Raw genomic sequence first — 12,323 nt, forward strand, 5'->3', positions numbered from 1 at the left:
ATTTGAAAGGGTGTTTACTGATCGATAATGAAAACAGTCTGACTATAGTGATTGCTGTGAGCCTCTATACTTGGTGTTGCTGGATAATGCCATGTTGGGGTGATTGTACACTGAAAACAAAGAGTAGCAGGGGAAATATCTGTATACTCTTAATAGTGCTCTCGTAGAAAAAGGTTAATGGATGGAGTAGCAAAGTGTAAGTCATGATATGATTAATATGAGTGGGAAAAACCTCCCACAGGACCTTAGGTAGCGTAAGAAACAACAAAAGGTCACCGGGACTGTTTTCATTTGTGCTCGTCCATCCTCAGCATTACTTACCCTTTCCATGGGATTCAAGTCTTGCATGAAAAAACAAACTTTTCCCTTTGTCCTTTGTGTGAGTTTAATGACCTTATTTATGACTACAAGGGAGGAAATGTTCTAAGGGGCACCTGAAGAAAAACCAACAGAGGATAAAATAATAAAACAGGATATAGGAAATTCACTCCTGAAGAAATCCTGGTGTCAGTGAGCAAGGAACCGGTCAACCATTAAAAGACTATTTGTGATGTCCCACTGTTTGAGAGAACACATCTGAAACGGTGAGAAATGAACCGCCTGGTTGTGATTTCAGGTCCTTTCATAGGGAAAAGCCCTCTTTCATTGTGTTTCTCCAAAAGGCACTTCATTATTTGTAATCATTTGTTAAATGTGTGATTCAATGCAAGGAGAGGAGCTTTATACTGAAATGTTAAAAGGTTTATAACAAGTTTTAGAGTGTTATGGTTTCTTCAGCAGAGAGATACAACCTTGAAAGGCACAAGAATGCAAATGATGTTACATTTATATGCTGGACACAAGTCGCTCTGTCTTCATTCGAATGTCAATTATTTACAACTAATTTACCTATTGGACCATGATCGACTTTCAAGGTTGTTGTGAAATCCCCACGAATATGCATTTTTATGGCTGTCAGATTTAAGGATGCCCTTTTATGCATGTAAATGGTCTGCAAAGTCTATATATATATATTGGTTAGCACTCCAACACATTCTAATTAATAGGCTAAGGGACGGGACATGTTCAAGCGGTTGACCAATCACAAAAGAGCCGGCCAGCTAACCAATCAGAGCAGACAAGAAAACAAGTGAAGGGGGGCATTAAGTTATTTTATTTGATCTCAAGATTAAGCAAATCCGATATAAAATCTAGTTAGTTAGTTAGACTGCATTCTCATACAAAAACTCTGATAAGTAAAGTAGGCTCTTTTCATAAAAATGTGGCTTGTTCGAACCGTAGTTCTAATTTTCACACTGATGTGAAACAGCTCATCATTCCCAAGTTTGGCCTGGGCCTTTCATCTTTTACTGAGTCCTAAAAAGCACATGTTCAATTCACAATTCCTCAGCAAGTGTTGAGGCTGTTATTGTTTGCCCACTGCAAGGTCATCGTAAAGCTCGGCAAATGACACATGTGAGAAAAACATGACATCCCTCCATCTCGCGGCGTTCTCTTTTGTAAACTCCAGAGGGAATGAGAGAAAGGTCAGGATATAGGAAACACTCAATAGTAAATGTTTGGGGTCCATCAGTGACCAATATATATTCAGTATTGTCTGATAGGTCACGTCAGGACAAGGATGCGATATATGGAACGTTTCTGTGCTCACTGCAACAGTTATTGTTGACATTGACCAGTACAAACCCCCACAGCTGACCTCAGCAGCAATTATCACTTTAACAGAAGATGCGGGAAACTCCAAAAGGCTCTATATGGGTTATTGCCTTCACAGAAAAGCAGCAAGATGGATTTTCCACTCGTCTTTCCTGTGAGTCATATGAACCGTTATTCTGATTTTCGATGAATGTATCTTATTTATCACTCACCATTTTTAAAGATATACTATGATATAATTGTTTTCTTCCAAAATGTTTATGCCATGTGGACGATATACTACTCCGGTTCCCACAACTGCAGTTTTACAGCTGCACACAGTTTGGGTTGTTTAGATTGAACGCAGCGTATTCAAGCGTAGTTTCTTATTGGGGCAATAAAGCGTCTAGACAGCACTCCCCTCTTTTTCACCTTCAGCCCACTCTCTTAGAGGGCATTTGTTTATCTGAATATATTGGCTTGTCTTTGTCTCACACTTATCAGCTGTGGCATTATATAACAGATGCAGAGGAGTCTAAAACTGAAATGCAATGATAAAAGGTGAATATCATGTATGATAAGAGTTACTTATTACATTTCAAATCAAGCACTTGCTGTTGCTCACCTAAACTCCAAGAGTTACATTTTACTTTACAAATGTTTACAATTGTCATTCTTGGATATTGTATGTATCTGTTGCTTGTTTATAGTATTTTCCTTAAATGTTTAATGTTAAATGTAAGGTTTTTTCCTTGAAATTAATATTTTAAGTAAAAACTGATGACTTCATTATTAATCCTCATTTTGTGTTGTGATCAATGTTCTCATTTATTTTATATACTTTGTTTGGTCTTATGTGACATATTTACTTGTGTTACAGTGTTAATATGTGTTACAGTGTTACAGTGTTAATATGTGTTACAGTGTTAATATGTGTAACAGTGTTACAGTGTTAATGTGTTACAGTGTTACAGTGTTACAGTGTTAATATGTGTTACAGTGTTACAGTGTTACAGTATTAATATGTGTTACAGTGTTACAGTATTAATATGTGTTACAGTGTTAATATGTGTTACAGTATTAATATGTGTTACAGTGTTACAGTGTTAATGTGTTACAGTGTTACAATGTTACAGTGTTAATATGTGTTACAGTGTTACAGTGTTAATATATGTTAGTGTTAATATGTGTAACAGTGTTAATATGTGTTACAGTGTTACAGTGTTAATATGTGTTACAGTGTTACAGTGTTAATATGTGTAACAGTATTACAGTGTTAATATGTGTAACAGTGTCACAGTGTTAATATGTGTTACAGTGTTAATATGTGTTAATATGTGTTACAGTGTTACAGTGTTAATATGTGTTACAGTGTTACAGTGTTAATATGTGTAACAGTGTTACAGTGTTAATATGTGTTACAGTGTTAATATGTGTTACAGTGTTACAGTGTTAATATGTGTAACAGTGTTACAGTGTTAATATGTGTAACAGTGTTAATATGTGTTAAAGTGTTAATATGTGTCACAGTGTTAATATGTGTAACAGTGTTACAGTGTTAATATGTGTAACAGTGTTAATATGTGTCACAGTGTTAATATGTGTTACAGTGTTGATATGTGTTACAGTGTTAATATGTGTTACAGTGTTAATATGTGTTACAGTGTTACAGTGTTAATGTGTTACAGTGTTACAATGTTACAGTGTTAATATGTGTTACAGTGTTACAGTGTCAATATGTGTTACAATGTTACAGTGTTAATATGTGCACCATTATATGCAATTAGCTTGTACAGGAAAGCTCAGAAACAAACATGATTCAGATTTTTCAGATAACATTTATTAATATATCTAAAAGTATTTTCCCTTTTTATTTGTATCTTCTACATTGTATTTCCAAATCATTTGTATGTCAAAAACGCCCTTTGAAACTGCCTTGTGTATGAATTGTGCCTTATTTGCATGGCTTAATACGTGTTTTTGCATTATTGTGAACGTAAACCTTTCAATTTGTTTATTCTGTGTCCTTGACTTTGTGTTGAGTCTTATTTCTTTACCTTTACACTCTTCTTTCTGCACACATGTGTGATGTTTATTTTGCATTGTTTACTCTCTGAAAGCCAGGAGCAGTTTATAATATCATTCTTGTTTGTATCTCAGACCCATTGAGGATTTGTCTCCTTTCTTTCTTCTACTTCTACTCCTCATGAATACTAAATGTGTATCCATAATACATTTTCCCACACCGCTTTGATCTCAGATGACCCCTCGGTGTGCGTACTGCAGCGTTTCAACACAGATTGGCATGTCGTCTCTGTCACATTCCAAAAATAAATAACTGCCTGCATAAGGTAATCTGAGAATGAAGTAAAAGTAAGGAAGGTTATATGTCCTGTACCAGCATACTTCATATCCTCATGCTCTGAACATCAATAAGATTAAAGTATTGGTCTGGGATTGTTTCGTAAAGCCAGATCAACGTACATTCTGTGTTATCATCGCACATGTCGGGACCTTTACCCTCAGGTTTGAAGAGGAATCACTGTGAGATTTTAGTTTTAGAAGATGTGGTTTATTGATTGTGAGATTTTAGTTTTAGAAGATGTTAGGTTGGTTTATTGATTAGCTGATCATTTATTCAGTTGTTTGATTATACCTAACTATACCTCTTCTGGTATGATGATTAAAGTTTCCCCCTTGGAGAAATTAGATTTTTGACACTACATTAGCCACAAAAGATATGAAAATTGTAGCCACATGTCATTTTTCCTGACATAGAAGTATGTTTTAGAGCATTAGAGCTCAGCATATTGAAAATATATGTGACAAACAGCCTCATAAATAGGAAATTGTATGATTTAAATGTTAAACCACCACTTAAGATTGTTTGCATTAACCTGAATAATAGCCAAAGGATACATTCTGTGGCTGTGGCACAAGTTACTTTGTTGTAAATTACAACCTTGTTTAACCTAACCTCCACCAATAATGCACCTTAAGTCATATTCCTATCATAGTTGGATACTATTTTACGTGACCTTTTCTATAAACATACAGTACATCATAAATTCATGTCAGTCTAAAAGAAGTTGGGCAAACAGAGTTGATGTGTATGTAACCTCCATTGCTGTACATTAATCTAACTTTGCTCTAACCTTTTGACTTTATTTGGAAATATGTAACTGCTCCAAGGATTATTATAAGAGTATATTGTGATACCATATACAGAAGGATGATCAGATTAATATAGTGTGCCTTTACTGTATCAAAACTGCAACACAGATCATAAAGGTTCCTTCCACTATATGATATATTTTAACATTTGTTTGTATGTTTTAATTAGGATTGAAGTCTTGTTTAATTTTTTATTGTATTTTTTACATTGTGTTTTTTTACTTTTCGACTGTGGACCAAACACCGAGACAAATCCTTGTATGTGCAAACCTACATGGCAATAAAACCCTGTTATGCTGTAGGAGGATCAAGGTAAATTGTGGGCATGAACAGAAAAACACTACACGCATTGTATGTATGAATTTTAAACAGTAGCCTATACGCATGTAAGTTCACATTACGCATCGGTGATGTACTTTTAATGTGTCAGTGTCTTGGGTCAAATGTGCCACAGGTTGAAAGCAGACTACCAGTTTAAGATCATGTTGTTTGACTGATCTTTATGTCGCTTGAGTTTGTCGGCGACAATATATATATTTTTTCGGGAACAAGGGAGAGAGCGATGAGTTGGGTGTTATTAACCCTGCCTCCATCCCCAGCCCGGCCACTCGCAGAGCTCCTCCCGCCCCCTCCCGGCTCCGCGCTCCGCTCATCAATAGGGAGCACATTTGAATAATGTGTGAGCACTTGGACTGGAGCCAATCAGCTGTCAGAGGACCGTGATGAATCGCAATGCATTATTGATAATAATAATTACGTTGACATGCGCATTTCTACTTGAGGGGGACTAATTTGCCAAGCAGAAGACATTTGTAGAAGAAGGAGAGGAAATATTGTTGGCAACTCTTTGCTCCTGATGGTTGCATCATGTCGAGGCGCAAGCAAGCCAAACCGCAGCACATCAACTCCGACGAGCCCGGTGCGTTAGAGAATGGTAAGTTTTCGCACAACATATTTGTTCGTTTCCCGAAAAACGTAACATACAGCTTCGCCATGCCATGTTGCAAAACTATCGACGTTTTATCTCAAAAGTTGGGAGCTGCGTTCCACTCGCACTTTGACCTGTTGCTGTCTGTTTGAATTGACCAGAAATAAGAACTGAGCCTCAGTCACTGGACCCAAATCTGAAATCATTTTTAACACGATACAGGTGTTCCGCGAGGAGGGTTTTAAACGACTACACTGTAATTTGTTTTACTTTGTTCACAGAAAGACGATACATTGAGACATTTTGTAACTTTTTCTGTTTGATTAATGTTCAACTATTTTACAATTTCTTCCTAAACCGATATCGTTTGAGCATTAGTTTCGATGAAATTATTTTTGAACTTATTTGGCCTCTTTAGCTGCCTGTTGATTCATTGATATATTGAACATTTACTTGAGTAGTTGTGTGGCTAAGAATGAATGTCTACGATGGTCTGGGTGTATTTTATAGGCCTATCATTTTACTTTCATATAATTCAGATTCTACATTTTGCTTAATTTGTCATGAAACGTCGCTTTCATTTGGTGGCAAATATTAGTGTGTATGCCTTCAACGCTCTTTGGCTGAATCTAAAGTGGTTTTGTTGAAATTGTTTGTATTGTACATTATATTTCAACTTCGCTGAGTACGTTGCTGAATCTAATGTAACTACATGCTTTGGTGGAATTTGTTTGCAAGCGTTCGTCGATATTGAGGGTTTTAAACAAAGCTGCCCAACAAGAACTGTATGAAATGTGACTCTGGAGTAAGCTGACCTAAAGGCAATAAATTCCCCAGTTTAATGCATGACTGTTTCCTTTCGTACATATGTGGAGAGGTGGGGGATGGAGCAGTGGCCTTTTTGTGGAGACTGGGTGGGGGGTGCGTTTTGGTGTTGCCATATGCAAGCTCCCGTAGCTGCTGGCGCAAGACCTCACCTTATAATTGGGAAAGTTTGCTAACACGTCGTAGGACAGCTACTGAGCTTTGTGATGTGTACCTACATTTCAGAAAAAAGCTTTTTTGATGAAATATTTCATATTTTGTGAACCACTTAGGTCCATGCATTGAATGGTTAGTCTGACCTCGTGTCATGTAGCCCACCATAGGTGATCAGATGCAGGTCATGCGCCGTCAAGTGGTAAACTAGAGCGTTGCCTCCTAATTTTTACTTCATAATCGACAAATTGTGACTTTTGGGGGATCAATAGTTATTAAATATTATCTCTATTTACTAATTAAACTCTGTCGAAGTTAATTACATCATGATAAGAGCGTCTGTATTGGTGCGTAAATGTGTGTGGCTGAGTCCTTCGTACTGTTTCCTCAAAGCTCAGTGTAATGCCATTTGCAACATTTCTTTTTGCTACTCTGCTTCAATGCCTCCTGGTGAGCTATTAACAAGTCCAACAGTTTCCTCGCAAATGCAAACAGGTGGTCTACCCCCTTTCTTTGAGGCATTAGCATTTAACAATACACCCAGTTGTGAAATGGCCTCTTGGTTAGCAGACAAATTAAAATGCTCACTTGGAGCACTTATCAGGCTGTGAAACGGCTTCATGCTAATCAACATAGAATTACCATTTTTTTTAAACCCATGTTTGCATACTAAACTTAAACTTGTTTTTCCTTTCTACTCTTTGTTACAAACAAGAACTTAAAATTCAGTTTATACGTATTCATGAATTATTGCAGAAACTAGATTTACATTTCTCTGCGTGTTAGTTACTGGCAACTGATCTGATTTTGAGCAAAGTAACTTGGTGGAGTATTTCAGAAACACACTAATGTAGTGGCTCTTTGTCTTCCTGGACATTGTTCAGGGTAATGTCAAAGGTAGAGGGTTGCCCTCTGCTGGCCCTGTAGGCAAATTCAAAGACTTTAACAACCCAATGCAATGACAAAAGAAAGGGAACATCATACAATACAAATGAATAAAGTTTATCACTGAATCGAATTATCTGTGTCACAATGGCAACAATAATTTAACAAAAAATGCTTTAGAGAATTTCCTGTTCTTACCACAATTATATTTTTCTTGGTGATTACCAATGGGAATATTTTTTACAATACTTGTTATACTAATTGTACTGGTCAGATATTGTCATTACTGTATTCAAAGCATATTATTAAATCCCTGTACCCTCTTTTTTTTCAAGGAATTCCTTGTGATGATCAAGTTGAGGAGATTGGGAATGAAGGGAAAAGGATCAGAATGGACGACACCAGGGTCTGCAAAAAGTGCTGTGCCGAATTCTTCGATGAAGAAGAATATGTTGAGCATGAGAAAAAATGCACACAAAAACAGCAAGGGCTCATCCTGAAAAATGGAGATGGCGATGGAGTGCCTGAGGGATATTCACAAGGCTCCCCCGACGACCTTATGAGTGACCAGGACGACAGCCAGTCCAGCAGCCAATCCCCATTAAATGGCAATCCAGACCAGCTGCAAAGAACAGAGGACGAGTCAAACATGAACGCGGAGGACTCGGGACAGAGGGATCAGACGGGGATGCCTACTAGCCCTGAGATGAATTATCATCACTCGCTCAAAATGCAAGATACAAATGTCACTCTTGAAACCATGGCAGACACCAAAGTGGCAGTCTCCCAACATTATTCAAATAATGCAGCTCTGATCTCATCACAGGAAGCCATACAAGCCATCCCGATGATCTTGGAACAGTTGGTTTGCCTTCAGCAACAGCAGCTACAGCAAATCCAGATCACAGAACAGATTCGAATCCAAGTATCCATGATGACTCCAAACTGTCTGCAGTCATCGGTAGGGGCAGTAATGGACCCTCTGAAAGCCCTTGGCGCACATCTCTCTCAGCAGTTGTCAGCTGCAGCTGCTCTGATAGGAAAAAGGACAGGCAGTCAAAGCCTTTCTATGGAGGCAATGAAGCTAGGTAAATTAACTGTGCCAGTTGGCATCCATCCCTGTCTACCTGAAGCAGTGGAATCTTTTACTTCTAAAACTGAGCTTTTGAAAGCAATCCCAGATCTGACTAGCCGTTTACCAGGACAACTTCCACAGTCACCAGTTGTCATGGGTTTCACTAACGGCTCCAACGGTATCCAAGCCGACATTGAGTCCTCTAAAAAAATGAAGCCGGCGATGCAGATTGTTCCTCCAGAACCAAAGAATGGCGACTCGGCATACAGGCACAAGTGTAAGTACTGCGGAAAGTCCTTTGGCAATGACAGTGCTCTCCAGATTCACTTGCGTTCTCACACCGGCGAGAGGCCTTTCAAGTGTAATATTTGCGGCAACCGCTTCACAACCAAAGGAAACCTCAAAGTGCATTTCCAGAGGCATAGAGACAAGTATCCTAACATCGGCATGAACCCACATCCTGTGCCCGAGCACCTTGACAACATCCCCACCACCAGTGGCATTCCCTATGGCATGTCTATGCCCATGGACGAGTCAAATATGACCGACATTAAGCCTATGTTGCCTCAATCAGCTGCTGGCTTCCAACAGTCACCTGTACCATCATTGAAGACATTTGACAGCTACGCAGGGGACCCATTTCCCCAGAGACCTTCCCCATCAACAAGCGACATCTCCCCAACCATTTCCTCTCATGTGTTTGGACAAGAACCAGCAGTGGATCTGCATCAGAAGGATACTAAAGAACTGATAGGCGCCCTGCATCATATGAACAGTAATTCCCTTATAGGTGAACAAAGCTCTGGAACTGCAAAACTTCAGCAGATGGTGGATGGCCTGGAGAAGAGGACCAACGACCCCAATGAGTGTGTCATCTGCCATAGAGTCCTCAGTTGCCAGAGCTCGCTCAAAATGCATTACCGCACACACACCGGCGAGAGACCCTACAAGTGCAAAATTTGTGGACGCGCATTCTCCACCAAGGGTAACCTTAAAGCCCATTACGGAGTGCACAGGGCTAACTCCCCTCTTAAAATGCAGCACTCGTGTCCCATCTGCCAGAAGAAGTTCACCAACGCTGTGGTTCTGCAGCAGCACATCCGCATGCACATGGGTGGCCAGATCCCTAACACCCCTATGCCAGAAACCCCGGTCGAAGCAGCAGAAGCCATGGAATTATCTCTGTCGGAGGAGAACTCTACAGATATCCTTGGTTTTGAAGCAAGCTTGGAAGATCCTGAGCCAGAGCCGAACTCCCAGAAACCAGACGATACCTCAGATTCCCTCCCGCCCGCCTCTGAGGAACCACCACAGAATCAGACTCCCCCCATCCTGTTTTCGAGCCTTGAAGTTTTAAAGAGTCTGACGTCGGCTCTTGAATTGAAACGACAGAGCAGCACCGCTTCGGAGAGCGAGGGACCATCCCTACCTCCTCCCAGAGAGCAGGAGTATCAGAACGGCCGCAGCCCTGCCATTTCTGACCATTCGGCCATGTCCTATCACTCATCTTCCCCACTAAACAACAACCCAAATTGTAGCAAATCTCCTGAGGCTCCCAGTAATGAATTTGCCCACAGTTTTTCTAGACCAGGGGGTGATGGCGGTGCTCAAGGTGGCACTGAGTCAAGTGGAGCTCTTGACCTCACATCTTCCAGCAGCTTCGCCCCCAAAGCAATCAAAGAGGAACCTGGCATGCCATGCACAAATGGAGACCCTGGTGAGTTTATTAGAAAACAATTTAATCAAAGTATTTTAGAGGTTGTCATGTTGGATGCTTAGATCTAATATTTCACCCTTTTTATTTTTTGTAAGTATCTGGCAACATGTTTATGAGGATTCCATCAAGTCTGGATAGTCTGGAGATGAAGCTTTCTTCAGAGAATCCGTTGGGCCCTCACGGTTTGTTCAGCTCCCATATGCCTCAGGGAACCGCCATGCCCTCGTCCATCTCCAGCGCACCTCGACGATCATCCAAACAACACATTTGTCATGTCTGCTGCAAGAACTTCTCATCTGCCAGCGCCTTGCAGATCCACGAGCGCACTCATACAGGGGAGAAGCCATTTGCCTGCAATATCTGTGGCAGGGCTTTCACCACCAAGGGAAACTTAAAGGTAAGTCATAATGGTCTGACAAAGGGCTGAGTATTTTGAAGTTCTCAAATATCGAGCATTGTGATGGGATTAATATGAACTTTGTCTCGTCTCTAGGTACACATCGGCACTCACATGTGGAACAACACGTCGCGGCGTGGCCAGCGCCTGTCTCTGGATAATCCCATGGCGCTGATGGCAATGAGCTCCGAGGCAAAGATGATGCCAGAAATGATGCAGGCCCCCAAAGACCTGGGTCCTCCACCAATGAACTTTGAACAGTCTCTCTGGAACCAGTATGCTGCTGCCTTCAGTGGAGGCCTGGCCATGAAGACCAATGAGATCTCAGTCATCCAAGGGGGTGGCATCCCCCTTCCAGGGAGCCCTGCTGGTGGGCCTCTGATTGGCTCCACTGGGGGCCTCATGAAGATGGATGGATCCCAGTCGGGCTTGTCTGGCTCAATGGCCGAAATGGAGAAGAACAGCTCAAGCAGCGTGCCAAAATTGCAGTTCCAACATTTCATGGAGGAGGGTAAAATTGCAGTGAACTAGGCTTTTTTCTTAGCCTTTACTCAATTTACCAAATGAACTCAGTTTTTGAATGTCTCCCTTTTTGAATGAGGTACAATCAATATTCAGTGAGAACCTTTGAGAATCTGCTCGCTAGGTTGAATTGTTCCAGTAATTTCATTGCAGCGGTCTCGCTCCTCATCTGAATGATTCTCAAGTGTTTTTTTTGTTGGAATTTATATAACTACTGTAGTTGTATTTTATTTGATATAAATATATATACGGGTATTTTTCCTGTGACTTTTGTTTTGCTGTCTATCCAGAAGTTTGAATGTACAACTTACTTGAAACTGCTTTAATTCAGACTGTCTCCTTGATACTTTGTGAAGGATTTTGACTTTAATAGGAAGTTTCAGGGCATGAATTTTTAAAGGAAACCGTGTCTCACTGTTCAGAAATATTGGTGTAGTTAACCGTATATATCTAGAATGACTACTCATTGTGTGCCAAAGGTTTTATGACATTGTTCATTTTTGTAGTGGTAAATGTCATTAGCTTGTCTCATTTTGAAAGGGCTTTTGATCAGACTGACTTATTCCAGTGTCTTGTCCATTAAATCAAGGTGCAACAGTTCACTCATCTATTTTGGATCTCATTTAATACAAAATAGGCTTTCATTATTGTCAGTGCTAAGAAAGGTAATGATTTCAAGCTTTTGTCAAGTGCCTAACTAGAATTGTTTATTGTTGCCGTGTCATTGACTGAACGATAAGGTTGTAATTGAGGCTCTCTCATACTGATACATTTGTGTTGCACCGTTTAATAATATAGCATTGTATTTCATATTTTCATCAACAAAAGTAACATATTCCACTTGTAAATCTGAAGATTCAAATTTAGTTGGCTGAGTTCTGAAGGCTTCTATATGGTCGATGTTCTCATGCCTGCACTTTATATCAGGTTTTAGTTACATTTACATTTTTATAGTTAAATTTCACTGCTTTTTATTGTGATGGCTAAGAGGGGAAAAGGCAAATCCACCATT

General features: G+C 39.9%; 1 protein-coding gene across 1 annotated transcript; it reads left to right on the top strand.

The window, feature by feature from the left end:
* Window positions 1–5,565: 5,565 nt before the first annotated feature.
* Window positions 5,566–12,323, top strand: sall4 (spalt-like transcription factor 4). Its single transcript, XM_010780835.1, has 4 exons — window positions 5,566–5,743; window positions 7,936–10,392; window positions 10,488–10,789; window positions 10,886–12,323. The coding sequence occupies exons 1-4, from the start codon at window positions 5,677–5,679 to the stop codon at window positions 11,318–11,320; spliced, it is 3,261 nt and encodes a 1,086-aa protein (XP_010779137.1). The 5' UTR covers window positions 5,566–5,676; the 3' UTR covers window positions 11,321–12,323.

Source organism: Notothenia coriiceps, unplaced genomic scaffold (assembly GCF_000735185.1).
Source record: "Notothenia coriiceps isolate Sejong01 unplaced genomic scaffold, NC01 NC01_scaffold00022208, whole genome shotgun sequence".
Lineage (NCBI taxonomy): Eukaryota > Metazoa > Chordata > Actinopteri > Perciformes > Nototheniidae > Notothenia > Notothenia coriiceps.

Excerpts from the sequence above, each read along its gene's own strand:
- sall4 (XM_010780835.1), top strand. The coding sequence starts at position 5,677 with ATGTCGAGGCGCAAGCAAGCCAAACCGCAGCACATCAACTCCGACGAG. Across the intron at positions 10,393-10,487 it reads ATGCACAAATGGAGACCCTG|TATCTGGCAACATGTTTATG; the intron begins GTGAGTTTATTA and ends ATTTTTTGTAAG. Across the intron at positions 10,790-10,885 it reads CCACCAAGGGAAACTTAAAG|GTACACATCGGCACTCACAT; the intron begins GTAAGTCATAAT and ends TCTCGTCTCTAG.